The sequence below is a fragment of the Carcharhinus amblyrhynchos genome, chromosome 28, assembly GCF_965287045.1.
Source record: "Carcharhinus amblyrhynchos chromosome 28, sCarAmb.v2.hapA, whole genome shotgun sequence".
Classification (NCBI taxonomy): Eukaryota; Metazoa; Chordata; class Chondrichthyes; order Carcharhiniformes; family Carcharhinidae; genus Carcharhinus; species Carcharhinus amblyrhynchos.
Window position 1 is genome coordinate 10,496,524 of NC_137351.1, and position 16,942 is coordinate 10,513,465.

The window sequence follows — 16,942 nt, forward strand, 5'->3', positions numbered from 1 at the left end:
GATTGGCCATGTTAAATTGTCACTTAGCGGCAGGGGGATTAGCAGGGTAAGTACGTGGAGTTATGGGGATAGGGCCTGGGGTGGGATTGTGGTCAGAGCAGACTCGGTGGGCCGAATGGCCTCCTTCTGCACTGTTGGGTTTCTATGATTCTGTGATGAGGAACAGACACCAAGAAGCTTCAGATCTGACCTCATGGCTCAGCAATGACTGCTAAATGTGGTTCCTTTCCCTCGAGAATCATTTTGCTTCTATCAAAGCATTCTGTGTTCGCAGAACGTTGTCAAGTGTCTAATGGAGAAACGATGTTCCAACGCTTCAGCGCCGTGGCCAATTTGGAGCATCTTTATTGAAAGCATAAGTTTCATCGTCTTAATTTGAAACACGTGAGCCTGGTTCTGTGTGAAACCAAGCGATGCACAGTAAGATCCCACACATAGCAATGAGGCAACGATCGCACAGGCCACCTTTCTTCGCTGTTTGCCGGAAGATAAATGCTGAGGGGTTAGATTGATTGGCCATGCTAAATTGCCCCTTGGTGTCCCAAGATATATAAGTGGGGTAAATATGTGAGGTTACAGGGTAAGGCTGGGTAAAAGTTGGTGCAGATTCAATGGGCTAAATGGTCTCCTTCTGAGGGATTCTATGATTCTAGGGTGGTCCCCTCCTTGAATAGAGACCGATTACGCGCCCCGGAGTGGGTGGGCAACCTCTTGGGCTAAAGTCTCAACCGAAGGGCAGCACCCCCTTCACTACTGCGCTAGAGAGCCAGCCTAGATGGTGCACAGGGCCTTCCAAGAATGGGGCCTGGAACCCCCGCACCCACCCCACCTCTTCCTCCCACCGCCACCCCCTCACTACCCCCTAACTCCGAGGCAGTAACAGTGAAAGGAAACTCAGTAGCCAGGAGCTCCTAGTATTCTGCGTTTTATCTTTCAGGGTACACCATAACTTCAGTGATGCCGAAATCAGGGAAAAGGTGGTACGTGTCGGGTGCTCCCAGATTCAATCACACCGGAAAAGTGATTATATTCACGATGAAGAATGACGGAAGTGTCACAATCCAGCAGTCGCTGAAGGGACAGCAGGTGAGTGAAGTGGCTGAATCCGTGTTTTGGGATTGCAATCGCCCCGTGTCTGCTTTCCTACGCATGTGTAGGGCAGATGTGAATCACATGCGTGCAAGCCTATTCCCAGTTGCAAGTGTTGTGTACAGTCTATATTGTTACAGGACAAGTTATATTGGGCTCATCAAAGCTCGGAAGACAAGCCCCTCCTGCTGTGGAGGATACCCAGATTGTTGTACACACCTGTCACCTCTCCCTGAGAGGGTTGAGAGAAACCTTCTTAAATTTAAATACGGGCTTGTATCTGCCTGGCACGCATTGGCAGGAAGTGTTATTGTGAATCATGGAATGTCAGGAAAAAATTCTCTCCCACTTTTCATAAAGAAGAAATTTTGTGCAACAGTCTTTCTGCAAGGGGATTAAGACTTGCTGCCTTCTCCATTTGATTTCCCCTTGGTGTCTAATCTTGCTGTGTAATCCACTCAGCGCATTGACAGCTCAGCCTTAAAGGCAGTTCAAATATGGAACTAATTAAGTGAGAACAACTCTGCGCTGTCTCTGATCTCGGTCCTCCCAGTTTCCTGGTCTTGTGTATTATCTGCCTGCTATTGTCACTGTGCCCAAAGGCTGGACTGTGTGCTACATTACTGGTCAAAGCTTCGCCTGACACGCTTCCCTGTTCAATATCGCAGAGGCTGCAGCTTGATGGTTATGTTTACTTTGGCAAGACATTGAAAAACAGAGAGTTTAAATCGCCAATTAATCATTTTCCTGCCACATTTATTTCAGATTGGGTCATACTTTGGAAGTGAAATCTCTCCTGTGGATGTGGATGCTGACGGGGTGACAGATGTCCTACTGGTCGGTGCTCCCATGTATTTCATTGAGGGTAGAGAGAAGGGTAAAATCTACATCTACTCCCTCCACAAGGTAATTGTTAGGATGCTCCCTTTGTCAGGACTGGACTTTCCCAGGATCTGCTGCCTCTGTTACCTTTCTGTAGCACTTCCAGTTACAGAGACGGAGCAGGGACACATTCTAGGGAAATCCCAGCCTGTGTCATTTTGGAACTCACCAGTTGCCGGAGGCCAAAGAGGCAGTTGAGTGAACGGACGCCTCATACAGGCCAGTAGGTCATGGGTTTGACTGCACTACCCAATTAGGACATGCAATAACCATTCTCTGTGCCCCAGGTTGGTCAGGTGCAGGTGGAATGAAATGAATGAGAGGAGGAAACCGGTTAATCTTAGGGCGGCATGGTGGCACAGTGGTTAGCACTGCTGCCTCACAGAGCCAGGGACCCGGGTTCGATTCCACCCACTGTCTGTGGGTCACTGCCTGTGTGGTGTTTGCACATTCTCCCCATGTTTGCATGAGTTTCCTCCGGGTGCTCCGGTTTCCTCCCCCACTCCAAAAGATGTGTGGGTTGGGTTGATTGGCCATGGTAAATTGCCACTTAGTGTCAGGGGGACTAGCAGAGAAATGTGTAGGGCTAAGGGGGTAGGGGTTGGATGGGATTGTGGTCGGTGCAGATTCAATGGGCCGAATGGTCTCCCTTTGCACTGTAGGGATTCTATGATTCCCATTGTGATTATTTGGCAGTAACTCTTGTGAACAAAACCTGTGCGGCCAATCATTTGGCATGCTGGATTATGTGTCCAAATAGTCTACCATTCAAAATCTGAAATAACACATGGAGAGATAGGCATTCAGATCAGGTGCTGGATGACAGTTAATATCCTTGACAGTATAGATCAGTAAGGAGTCAGTGCCTTTGGGGTTGAGGAGAGAAAAACAATAATTCACAGTCCTGAAACCCTTCAAACCAAACCCCTATCATGACTTAGAACTTTATCATCACCGTTCCTTCAAACCCTGGAACCCTCTCCCTAACAGCACTGTAGGTGTACCTACACCAAGTAAGTAAATTTAAGCTTATTCATTAGTCACAAGTAAAGCTTACATTAACACTGCAATGAAGTTCCTGTGAAAATCCCCTAGTCGCCACATTCCGGTGCCTGTTCGGGTCAATGCACCTAACCAGCACGTCTTTCAGACTGTGGGAGGAAACCGGAGCACGCGGAGGAAACCCACACAGACACGGGGAGAATGTGCAGACTCCACACAGACAGAGACCCAAGCCGGGAATCGAACCCAGGTCCCTGGCACTGTGAGGCAGCAGTGCTAACCACTGTGCCCACTGTGGATCAAGAAGGCACCTCAGCCCCTTTTTCTCAAGTAAGAATGGACAATAACGCAGGCCTTGCTCGCGATTGGATTCTCCCAAGAACAATCTACAGTAACATCCAGAGAGTGACGACCCTCTTCTCCAGAGTGACTCCATCACTTCCAGTTTTATTGTCGAGCAGTGCCATAACTCTCAGTGGGATATACTACTTGTATCTTTGTGGGCTTTTGCATAATTGTAACGTCAGATGCAAATTTGAGTACAAGATTCCACATCAGCATTCAGAATCTATTGGTTTGTTTTTACAGGGGGCTTTCATTTTCAGTAATTTTCTGGAAATTACTGACAAATCCCAGAACTCGCGGTTCGGTTCTGCAATCGCTGCTGTCCGCGACCTTAATTACGATTCCTTCAACGATGTGGTGGTGGGAGCACCGCTGGAGGATGATCATCACGGAGCTGTGTATGTGTTCCATGGACATGGCAAAAACATCCTCAAGGACTACAAGCAGGTAAGACCCACTGTACCTCCTCCTCCTCCAGTTCCAATCCCCAGGGACCTGCCTTGGGTGATCGGCCCAGTTTCGACACGTCCTAGGCAGGAATACAGGGCGGGGACTGGACTGGAACAGGATGGGAACATTTCTGCAGCCGAGTTACTGCTTATCACGAGGACAGTTCCCCACCGGCAAGTTAAGCGAGACGGAAAGTAGGAAAGAAAGGGACCCGTCAAAGATTATTTCAGGGAAATTTAATGAAGAAAATATAGGTTAGTTTAAATTACTCTGGAAACAGTTGGGAAAATAAGGACAAACAGTGAAGGTGAGAGGCAGAATGAGAGAAAGCATGACATAATTAATGTGAAATTAAATTATAATTGGTACCTTTGACTTGTAGTTTATTTTAGGAATCTGATTATGACATTACGGGAACAAGGCAATTCCCCATATTTATACACAGAATTTCTGCAGTTCTACTATTCCTTTCAGTGCCTCCAGGCATTTTAATTAGTTAGTGTGCTATTGTACATTCTGCTTCCTCCCAAGGCAGATTTATACCCCAAACCCACAGATCTTCCACCCCATTCAAATACTGAGAATGTGTAATGTTAAATAATTATATGGAGGCACAGCAATTAGCACTGCTGCCTCACAGCTCCAGGATCCCAGGTTCAATTCCAGAGTGACTATGTAGAACAAGGAAAATTACAGCACAGGAACAGGCCATTCAGCCCTCCAAGCCTGCACCGACCATGCTGCCCATGTGAATTAAAACCCCCTTCCCTTCTGGGGACCATATCCTCTTTTCACATCCTATTCATGTATGCCAAAGATATGCAGGATAGGTTGATTGCCAATGCCGAATTGCCCCTTAGTGTCCCAGGATATGTAGGCTAGGGGGATTAGCGGAGTAAATATGTGGAATTACAGGGGTAAGCTTGGGTAAAAGTTGGTGCAGACTCAATGAGCCAAATGGCCTCCTCTGCACTATAGGGAATTCTATAATTCTATGAATTCAGCTTTCAACATCAAGTGCAATCAGGGACATAATCCGAAAATATTTTGACAATGAGTTAAGAGAGGAGGCATTAGGACCAGCTGAATAAATACACGGTCAAAATGGTTTTAACCAGAATCTTGAAAGAGAGGGAGGAGAGGTTTACAGAGGGAATTCCAGAGTTGATATAGCACAAGGAAAGTCCTCACTATTAGATGCAGAACATGCATTTTGAGGTAATGACTGTCTACCCCAGTGTTAAACCACAGTTTGCTGCAATGTGATTTCTGGAGCTGATTAAGATGGAAGAAATTTCACAGTAATTTACTGGAAACTAATAATTGATTCTGTTCGTTCTTCAACTCACCCACATGTCGAGGCAAAGCTCTTAGAATCATTGACTGCAGAAGAGGCCCTTCAGCCCATCACGTCTTCACTGACACACAAAAAAAAACACCTGACCTCCCACCTAGTCCCATTTACCAGCATTTGGCCCACAGCCCTGAATGTTATGGCGTGCCAAGTGCTCATCCAGGTACTTTTTAAAGGATGTGAGGCCTCTACCACCCCGCCAGACAGTGCATTTTAGACCATCACCACCCTCTGGATAGAAAGGTTTTTCCTCACATCGCCCCTTAACCTCCTGCCCCTCACCTTGTGTCCACTTGTGATTGACCCTTCAACTCAGGGGAGCAGCTCCTTCTTACCCATTCTGTCCATGCCCCTCATAATCCCGTACCTCTCAATCAGGTCGCCTCAAAGTCTTCTCTGCTCCAACGAAAACAACCCACGCCTACCCAACCTCTCTTCATAATTTAAATGTTCCATCCCAGGCAGCATCCTGGTGAATCTCCTCTGCGCCCCCCTCCAGTGCAAACACATCATTATTCTTCTCTAGTCTTTGGTTCACCGTTCTTTGTATGTGTCCGTCCAGTGAGTTGTATGTCCAACCTCAGTGCTGGGATCGCGAATGTAAAAATCAGGGGGCTATGTGGAGGCTTGCTGTCCAGGGGTAGGCCTGAGGTCTATGTCTGTGGTGTCACTGCAATGCATCTCATTGCCTCTCAGGCTCTGAAGTTGCACGGCCTCCAACCTGAGAAAAACACACGCTCCGGAATATTCTCTAAGGATGGGAAGACCCCAAGGTCACAGAAAGCAGGGGGTCTGGGCCTTCACCTGTGAAATAGAGAGCTCACTCCTCTCTCCAGAAACTCAACTGAAAAATCTCCCCATTTAATCCAATCAGTGGCATACACTAACTAGGTCAGTTAGATGTTCCTAACCTTTCGCTAAGGGCACCAGCAAGCAAAGACCTATCTGGCCTCTCAAGTAGATGTAACAAATTCTGCAGCAAGGAAATTCTCCCTAGCGTCCAAACCAATATCCATCCCTCAATTCAAACCACCCAGAAGAAAAACCAACAAATGACACAGTCATTACCTCATTACTGTTTGTGGGAGCTTTCTGGGGAGGCGACAGCTTAGTGGTATTATCACGAGACGATTAATCCAGAAACTCAGCTAATGTTCTGGGAGCCCGGGTTCGAATCCCACCACGGCAGATGGTGGAATTTGAAGTTGATTAAAAAACATCTGGATTGAAGAATCTCCTGATAACCGTGACACCATTGCCGATTGTCGGAAAAACCTATCTGGTTCACCAATGTCCTTTAGGGAAGGAAATCTGCCATCCTTACCTGATCTGGCCTACACGTGACTCCAGAACCACAGCAATGTGGTTGACTCTCAACTGCTCTTGGGCAACTAGGGATGGGTAATAAATGCTGGCTGAGCCAGCGACACCCAAGTCCCAGGAATATATAATTTTAAAAAATTGGTTGCCACAATTCCTATATGGCAACAGTGACTACACTTCAAAGAACAAAGAACAATCCAGCATGGGAAACAGGCCCTTCGCCCCAATGAGCCCACGCCACCATTTTAAAGCATTTTCCTACACCTACCTTGCCCCATGTGTATGCGAATGGTACCCCTACTGTAGCCAGATTCAGGGGAGAATAGTGTTTCATTATTTTATACACCCCTACCAGATCCCCCCTTAACCTCCGTCTTTCTAAGGAAAAGACCCCCAGTTTTCCCAATCTTTCCTCATAGCCCAGTCCTTCCATACCAGCCAGCATCCTGGTAAACCTCCTCTGCACTCTCTCCAGGGTTTCCACGTCCTTCCGGTAATAAGGTGACCAGAACTGGACGCAGTACTCCAAATGCGGTCTAACCAATGTTCTGTACAACTGAAGCATTAGACGACAGCTCTTATACTCTATACCTCTTCCTATAAAGGCTAGCATTCCATAAGCTTTCTTTGCAACCTTCTCCACCTGTGTTGACACCTTCAGAGACTTGTGAACCTGCACTCCCAGGTCCCTCTGCATTTCTATACTCCTAATTGGTCTACCTTTTATCATGTAACTCCTCCCTGCATTATTCCTTCCAAAATGCATCACCTCGCATTTGTCAGGATTAAATTCCATCTGCCATCTATCTGCCCAGTATACCAACCTATCTGTATCCTGCTGTGTCACCTGACATTCTTCCTCAGTATCTGCCAATCCTGCCATCTTGGTGTCATCCGCAAACTTGCTGATCACACCACGTACGCCCTCTTCCAAGTCGTTTATATATATTACAAAAAGAGGTCCCAGTACTGAGCCCTGCGGGACACCACTGGTGACAGACCTCCAGCTAGAAAAGGACCCTTCCACTATTACTCTCTGCCTCCTATTGCCTAGCCAGTTTTCAATCCATCTAGCTACCTGTCCTTGTATCCCATGTGCCTTAACTTTTTCTACCAGCCTACCGTGAGGGACTTTGTCAAACGCCTTACTGAAATCCATATAGATGACATCAACAGCTCGCCCATCGTCAACCGTTTTTGTCACCTCCTCAAAAAATTCTACCAGATTCGTAAGGCAAGACCTCCCCTGAACAAAGCCATGTTGCGTATCCCTAATCAGATCGCAACGCTCCAAATGCTTATACATCCTATCCCTAAGAATTTTTTCCAACAATTTTCCTACCACCGATGTCAAACTCACTGGTCTGTAATTACCAGGGTTATCACTATTGCCCTTTTTAAACAGCGGTACCACATTAGCTACCCTCCAGTCCTTTGGGACCTCGCCTGTGTCCAAAGAAGAGACAAAGATTTGCGTCAGAGGCTCAGCAATTTCATCTTTCACCTCCCTAAGCAGCCTGGGATAAATACCATCAGGCCCCGGAGCTTTATCCATTTTTATGATACCTAAAAACCCTAACACTTCCTCCCTCGTAATGGATATTTCCCTCAAATGATCTACAGCTCCCTCCAAGACATTACAAGACACCAACCCCTCTCCTTTGTGAATACCAACGCAAAGTATTCATTCAGGATCTCCCCCATTCCCTCAGTCTCGATGCATAGCTCCCCTCCTTTGTCCCTAAGAGGACCAATTTTCCCTCTAACCACTCTCTTGTTCCTAATGTAAGAGTAAAATGCCTTTGGATTATTCTTAATCCTATCAGCCAAGTACTTCAGAGCCTGTGAAGAACTTTGAGATGTTTGTGGTTAAATACCATATATAAGTCACCTTTTTCAATTCAAAAATAAGCTCAGTATCCATTAAATATACTCTCACAATGAAAAGGTTTTTGCACCTATGTCACAATTTGTCAATGAACGGAATGTGATGGCGACAGGTGTAATTGACATGTGACTGAGTTATATTGCTGAGACTGTTAGTATTTAATTATTTCTGCCACTAATTATGAGGTTATGTGCTCACTTGAGTGAAAACAAATGTGCTTTAAAACTTAAATAGTCAGAATAATGTAACACAGAAAGAACTCCATTGCTTTTTTTTATATAGTTTGTACATATTTTTCTCGTTGTTTCTCTCTTCCACTCCTTCCAATATTTCAAGCAATTTGGCAACATGCAGATCTGCTTAGAAGCCAGGATATAACACTGCATCTGGGATTGATAATCCCAAATTGTTTGTGCCCAGGCAGAAACAGTACTTGTAGAAGTTTACAGGACTTGTCAGTGAGTGGTATGCCACATATCATTAACTGGGAGGGATGTAGATTTAAGGTCAGGAGCAGGAGATTTGGAGGGGATTTGAGGAAAATCGTTTTCACCCAGAGGGTGGTGGGAATCTGGAACTCACTGCCTGAAAGGGTGGTGGAGCTGGGGAACCCTCAGAACATTTAAGAAGCATTTAGGTGAGCACTTGAAATACCCTACCATTCAAGGCTATGGACCAAGTGCTAGAGAATGGGATTAGAATAGATAGATGCTCGATGGCCAGTGCAGATGTGATGGGCCGAAGGATCTCTTTCTGTGCTGTAAAGGTCCATGACTCTATGTCACTTCCTCAGGGCTACCTCATTATCTCAGTGCTCAGAAAGCTACATTGGCTCCATATCCACCAACCCTCCCCATTTTAAATGTTCACCCGCATGACAGTGATCAGGAGGGAGAGCCTTGGTTAGTTTTGCTTTTCCGAATCTGGTGACGTTGAAGCCACTTGGGCCAAATCCAATGTTGATTAAAATTGAGGGAGGGGAAGCCGAGTTAGTTGTTGGGATCTTCCCTGTCAGAGGGAAGATCCCAACATAAACTATTTCCTCTGCATTAACGGTGCACTGTCACCCTTTAGAGGAAGTGACTAGAATTTCTTGGCCATTCACGCACCACCATTACTGCAAGCGAGGATGGAGAATTTGGCGCTCAGCCAAATCTCTGCTCACTGCAGCGGGACTGGAGAATCCCACCGGCGGGAACGGCTAGAAAATTCTGGCCAGTGATTATTCTAAAGAGGTAAATGTAGAATTTATTTGTGATATTTATCACGCTCATGGCCTGATGACATCACCTACAATCCAATTCACAAAGTCAGGAAAATGATGTTAGGTTTGTAGGTGACATCCCAGTGACTGTTATGACCCTTCCCAGTGACTGATACCACCCATCCAACCGGCATGTGACCAATCCCAGTGACCGTATGACCCCATCGTGTTTTTCTTCCCGTTGTTTCCCCAAAGTCCTGTTGACTCCAACAGCTGATGGGCATTTCAAACAGATGTTCATCAGATATCTTAAACCTACAGTGATTACACCAAAGGCCTTCTTTGTTTTCATTCTATATAACTCTGTATGACTTCAAAATACTTCATTGGCTATAAAAAAAGCTTTGCAATGTCTTAGGTTCATGAAAATCACGGTTGTTGAGGGCCAGATCGGAAAAGTATTTTGTGACGTTTGTCTGGACTTTTACATTTGATTTTGACAATAGGGTGAACATAAGGTGTTTCATTCCAGGTATGATCCAAGCGACCCACTAGCAAGCTTTTATCAAACAAAATTTATTTAAGAACACAGTTAGAATATAGTAAAAGGAATTCATAATTTTTAACAATGAAAATACTTAAACATGGCAAAGTATAATTCTTAACAGATAGCTATCTCTATTTTTCAAATTTAGCAGGATCCCCCATAGACATAATTCCCTTCTTTAGAACCAGATAGCAGAGAAACCAAAGATGCTTAGCTGGATAATGGATTTCTAGCCTTTTGACATTTTTGGAGAGTGATCCAGAGAGATACTTGTCTTCTTATTCTTGTGCAGTAACTTCCAGAGAAATCTCCACTCACAGGCAGTAAAATCTCAGAGAAAGGGGCTTATTTCTTGCCAGATTCCAGTCTCCACTTCAGACAGAGCAAGAGATAGGGGGAAAGCAACCTATCTCTAAATATTCCAAAAAGCAGACTGTGTTGAGTCCTCTGTGAAAGACAAGTTATACCTGAGTCAAATGACTTTACCTGTCAATCAACCTAATCAAGCACTACTCTGAAATATCCCAGGAAAACAACAGAACCCTGCATTAGTTCAGATTAAAACAAGCATGGTAGCAATTAAGATCAATTATGTTGCTGCAGTGACAATACAGTGCTGCTGGATTCCGACAAAATGTCTCCAAATGCATAGAACAGTTCCTGCACAAGAAACATGATTGAAATACATTTCTTAAAGGCACAGTATCATCACACTGTATAAATACAAGTCTATCTTCCTCTCTCAAGCAAGCAGGTTTGCATTACTCCAGGGCACTATGGATCAGTTGGTGAAATATATTGGTATAGACCTATCACTGGGACTTGTATTTATTCCCATTCATTTCTAGATAACCCTGCATGTCAACACCCTCCCCAGAAATCTAAATGCTCTCTATTGATGAGTCAACATAAATATAGTGTGGACCTGGAGAGGGTGTTTCCACTAGTAGGAAAAACTAGAACCAGGGGGCACAACCTCAGGCTAAAGGGATGATCCTTTAAAACAAAGATGAGGAGGAATTTCTTCAGCCAGAGAGTGGTGAATCTGTGGAACTCTTTGCTGCAGAAGGCTGGGGGGACCACGTCATTGAGTGTCTTTAAGACAGAGATAGATAGGTTCTTGATTAATAGGGGGTCAGGGGTTATATGGAAAAGACAGGAGAACGGGGATGAGAAAAGTATGAGTCATGATTGAATCATGGAGCAGACACAATGGGCTGAGTGGCCTAATTCTGCTCCTATATCTTATGGTCTTATGATCCAATAACACCCACTGCTGAACACTTTAAGAAGCCCCACCCTGCACCCACGCAGTCTGGCTATTGATGACACAAAGTCAAAAAAGTTCATTATCATTTAGTGAAGAAATGGACCGTTCCAGAATTGCCAACTTTCAAATCTAACATTTCTGTGATTTTTGAGGTTGTGGGTTCAAGCACTGCTCCAGTGACTGGAACAGGCTGACTCCCCAGTTCACATTGTAAGAAGTTTTGCTCAAAAGGAGGAGTCTAGCTGAAGTCTTAGAGAGACAGGAGAAATTATAGTGGGGAATGAGGAAAATAGCAAAGACATTAGCCACGGGCGGCACATTGGTTAGTACCATTGCCTCACAGCACCGGGATCCGGGTTCAATTCCGACCTTGAGTCACTGCCTGTGTGGAGTTTGCACATTCTCCCTGTGTCTGCATGGGTTTCCTCCTGGTGCCCCAGTTTCCTCCCACACTCCAAAGATGTGCAGGTTACTTTGATTGGCCATGTTAAATTAACGCTAGTGTCAGATGATTAGCAGGGTAAATATGTGGAGTTATGGGAATAAGGCCTGGGTGGGATTGTGACTGGTGCAGACTTGATGGGCCAAATGGCCTTCTTCTGCACTGTAGGTATTCTATGAAAGTGAAGTTGTGTTCCTTGGAATTTAGAAGATTGAAAGATGATTTAACCAATGTTTTCTGGATATTAAGGGGAACTGATAGGCTAGATCAAGAAAAACTATTTCTTCTGGTCGGCAACCTAGAACCAGGTTATGACCTGGCACACTGGGGTGGCATGATAGCACAGTGGTTAGCACTGCTACCTCACAGCGCCAGGGACCTGGGTTCGATTCCGGGCTCTGGGTCACTGTTGGTGTAGAGTTTGCATGTTGTCCCCATGTCTGCGTGGGCTTCCTCCAGATGCTCCAGTTTCCTGCCACTCCAAAGATGTGCAGGTCAGGTGGATTGACCATGCTAAATTGCCTATTTGTACCAGGTAGACTAGCTAGGGTAAATGCCTGGATTATGGGGATAGGGCCTGGGTGGGACTGTGGTTAGCGCAGACTCGATGGGCCGAATGGCCTCTTTCTGCACTGTAGGATTCTATGAAATCTTTCAGGAGTGAACTTAGGAGATAATGCTACGCCCAAAGCCGGAGGATTTACATGGACATAAAATTTGACAGACCAGCAAAATGTCCATTGCTTTTGGGCAGAAATTTCTGCTTCCATGACGGATGGGACCAAAAATATCCCACCCAAAATCTGGTTAAGAAGTTTCGAATCCTGTCCTGGTAGCAGCAAATCAATTGTTAATTTCAAATCTGAGACTGATAGATTTGTATTAAGCTCAAGTATAAAAGGGTAGAGGGAAAAGACAGTTAAGTTATAGATCTAGTAGACTATCGGAACAGGCTAGAGGGATGTAATGGCCTCCTCCTGCCCCAGGATCCCTATACATGGCAGAGAGTCTGAAACCTCCGAGAAAACAGATGGTCCAGAACTGAAGGATTCTCAGTCACTTGGTTCAGGGACTCTTAAACAAGGTGATCACTTTCAATGGCAGCACTGACTGTGCGCTATTTAAATATCAGTGAATACCCTAACTCTTCTTCGTAAACAGCCGTCATTGGCCTGCAAGTCAGAAATTCCAGTGGTTTAACTGCCTGCGTTACTCTGAGATTATAAACAGTCTACCCAGGTGGTCAGGAATTTTGAAGTTATGGTTTTATCCATTACATCATTTAACTGCAGCTGGGATGTTTTGACAGTTTTTTTAGTCATTCATGAGATGTGGGTGGCACAAGCTGGGCCACCATTTATTGCCCATCACTGAAGGCATTTAAGAATCAGCCAGATTGCTGTGAGCCTGCAGTCACATGTAGACCAGGCCAGGAAGGACGGCAGATTTCCTTCCTGGAAGGACATTAGTGAACCAGATGGGTTTTTATGACAATCAATAATGGTTTCATGGTCATCAGTAGATTTTTCTTGAATAGATTTTTACTAAATTCAAATTTGATGATCTGCCATGGTGGGATTTGAACCTGGGTCCCCAGAGCATTATCCGAGGTCTCTGGATTACTGGTCCAGTGATAATACCATGATACCACCTCATAGTGGTATTGGTGTTAACGCAAAACAATCACATAACCAATCAGGAAAAGAGCTCCTCTCACCATATCACTTTTAATTTCTTCTTCAGTTCCCCTTCTTCACCAACGCTTTTCGAATCAGTGTATTTAGAAGTAGGTTAAAGTTTAAAGCATTGCCCCCATGCAGGTACCTAAATGCAGTTAAGCCTCAGAATGGTGGCACAGTGGTTAGCACTGCTGCCTCTCAGTGCCATTGTCCCGGGTTCAATTCCAGTCTTGGGTCACTAACTGTGTGGAATTTGCACGTTCTCCCCGTGTCTGCGTGGGTTTTCACCAGGTGCTCCGGTTTCCTCCCAACGCCCAAAGATGTGCAGGTTAGGTGGATTGGCCACGCTAAATTGCTCCTTAGTGTCAGGGGGATTAGCAAGGTACATTCGTGGGGTTACAGGCATAGGGCCTGGATGGGATTGTTGTCAGTGCAGGCTGGATGGGCCAAATGGCCTCCTTCAGCACTATAGGGAGCCTATGATTCTATTCTATAAATCTACTTTGTCAGAATCAATCATGGAGAATGTTAAAGCGAGCGTGTTCTGTATCACGAGTTCTAGTGGTTGCCAGAGCGATACGTAGTCATGGTCACACAGAGGTGGCTCCCCTCAGGTGACGATGTAAAGCTAATTACATTGGTGCAGGTCTTGGAGAATCCCAATCTGAAAATCATCCTCCCGCCACAGAAACATTGGAGTTTTAAAAATTCCTTCATGGAATGCGGGCGTTACCGGCAGGGCCAACCTTTTATTGCCCATCTCTAATTGCCCTTGAGCAGAATGGCACACTCGGCCATTTCAGAGGGGCAGTTAAGAGTCAACCACATTGCTGGGCTCTGGAGTCACTTATAGGCCAGACCAAGTAAGGATGGCAGATTTCCTTCCCTAAAGGACATTGGTGAATCAAATGGGTTTTATGCTAATTAACAATGGTTTTAAATGGCCATTACCAAGACAGATTTACAGATCTGAAAGTGTAATTTAAATTTCACTAACTGCCATGCTGGGTCTTGAACCCACAGCATCAGTCTTTAGTGCAGTGATGTTTCCACTACGTCACCATCTTTGCTGATTGTTAGATGAAGAAAGACCAAGGTCCACCTGATTTACTAATCACAGTTCTGCTAGTTGCGCAGTACAATGAGAATGGAGCTTTTGACTAATGCCAATCAATATCAATTCATTACAACAGATCCAGACTTTGGGATTCTCTGGCCATCCGTGACGGTGGGATGCCCTTGTCCCACCAGCAACACACTCCACCCCCGGGCATAGGGTGGCTTCAATGGGAAATCCCATTGACAGCGGCTGGATCAGAGTATCCCGTCACGCATGAACAGCACACCGCCTCCTGTTGCCATGGGGAGCTGGGAGGCCGGAGAATCACATGTGAGATGAGGAAATGGTGGCGGACTTTGGGAACCACAGGTGCAAAGACACCTGTTCCTCCCAGACACATCACATCCCCTCGTGGCATGACCCTTTACTCTTTCTTGCAGAATTGTGCCACCAAGGATCGCTCCATCACCGCCCATTACTCATCTTATTTGACCCTCTTCTCACTGTTGGAGCAATGCCATATTTTCCTTTCTTCATTTATACCTTCAGCTGTTCACTTAGTTCAGTTCCGGTCAATGCAACGAAACCACCTCTTTCTGTATTTGCTGTTTTACAGAGGATTGGAGCCTCAGAGGTCAGTCACGGGCTACTGTATTTTGGCCGGAGTATTCACGGACAGTTAGATATGAATGACGATGGGTTGGTGGATCTGGCAATTGGAGCACTCGGCAGTGCCGTTCAGTTATGGTTTGTTAATCTATATTTGCTAAGCATTTAGCCAATAGATTGTGTATTCGCTGTTATCTATCCGTGGCCTTTCCTGCCATAACTGTTTCTCCATCAGCTTGATCCATTGAAATGGGTTGCCTGCACTGATCATCCATTGGTTCTGTAGCTAAATGCACCTTGCCTTCATTGGTCAGAGCATTGAGTACAGGAATTGGGACGTAACATTACAACTGTATGCAACTGGGGCAGCACAGTGGTTAGCACTGCTGCCTCACAGAGCCAGGGACCTGGGTTCGATTCCTGGCTTGGGTCGCTGTCTGTGTGGGGTTTGCACGTTCTCCCTGTGTCTGCATGGTTTTCCTCTCGTTTCCTCCCACAGTCCAAAGATGTGTGGGTTAGGTGGATTGGCCATGCTAAATTGCCCCTTAGTGCCAGGGGGACTAGCTAAATGCATGGGGTTATGGAGATAGGGCCTGGGTGGGATAGTGGTCGGTGCAGACTCGATGGGCCGAATGGCCTCATTCTGCTCTGTAAGATTCTATAATTCTATAAATTCTCATCTTCCTGCTACAGGAAGGTTGTTATTAAACTGGAAAGGATGCAAAAAGTATTGACAAGGATGTCACTGGAACTGGAAGGTTTGAATTAGAAGAAGCTGGGACTTTATTCCCTGAAGCGTAGGAGGAGGAGGGGTGACCTTATAGAGGTTTATAAAGTCATGAGGGGCACAGATAAGGTGAATAGCCAAGGTCTTTTCCCCAGGGTAGGGAAGTTCAAGACTAGAGGGCATTAGGTTTAAGGTGAGAGGGGAAAGATTTAAAAGGAACATGAGGGGCAACTCTCACACAGAGGCTGGTGCGTGTATGGAATGAGCTGCCAGAGGAGATGGTAGAGGCGGGTACAATTACAGCATTTAAAAGACATTTGGATAGGAAAGGTTTAGAGGGATACGGGCCAAAGGCAGGCAAATGGGACTAGATCAGATTAGAAAACCTGGTTGGCATGGATGAGTTGGGCTGAAGGGCCTGTTTCCATGATTTATATCTCTATAACACCACCTGGCATGGTAACAATCCTATACGGAGAGTTTGAGGTTTTATTCTTAGTCTGCAGCGAGCCAGTTGATGTCAGTCCAAGCTGCTTAACACAGCTCCTCACCCCCCCTCCCTTGGGAAGGGCACTACACAGATTCCACCATTCACCACAACTGAGGTTGGCAAAGTGCCATGTTGCAAAATGTCATCTAACCAATGGTAATGTGCTGACACTCCAATGGTCCAATGCAGCACCCGATGTAACACTTCCAAACCATCTTCTGCTCTGCTTGTAAATTACTCTGAAAATGCTGTGCAATTGGCAATCCAATATTATCTATAAGAAGTGCTTTCTAACCTCACGATGCGGCACATTCCTCCTAGCCTGGCTCCCTTTTCTATTCATTCATGTAACATGGGCATCGCTGGCTGGCCAGCATTTATTACCCTCCCTTGTTGCCCTTGAGAAGGTGGTGGTGACAACTAAGGGGCAGTTGAGAGTCAACCACATTGCTGTGGCTCTGGAGTCACATATAGACCAGACAGGGTAAGGACGGCAGATTTCCTTCCCTAAAGGACATTATAGGGGCGGCACAGTGACACAGTAGTTGGCAGTGCTGCCTCACAGCACTGGGTTTGATTCC

The 16,942-nt window shown here is 45.6% G+C and overlaps 1 protein-coding gene across 1 annotated transcript in view; it reads left to right on the forward strand.

Moving 5' to 3' along the window:
* Positions 1 to 16,942, forward strand: part of itga11a (integrin, alpha 11a) — a 104,178-nt gene that overhangs the window by 37,959 nt on the left and 49,277 nt on the right. Inside the window, exons 10-13 of the mRNA XM_080214474.1 lie at positions 938 to 1,086; positions 1,855 to 1,995; positions 3,562 to 3,765; positions 15,152 to 15,282. Of these exons, the coding sequence (XP_080070600.1) occupies positions 938 to 1,086; positions 1,855 to 1,995; positions 3,562 to 3,765; positions 15,152 to 15,282 (625 nt within the window). The remainder of the gene's footprint in view (positions 1 to 937; positions 1,087 to 1,854; positions 1,996 to 3,561; positions 3,766 to 15,151; positions 15,283 to 16,942) is intronic.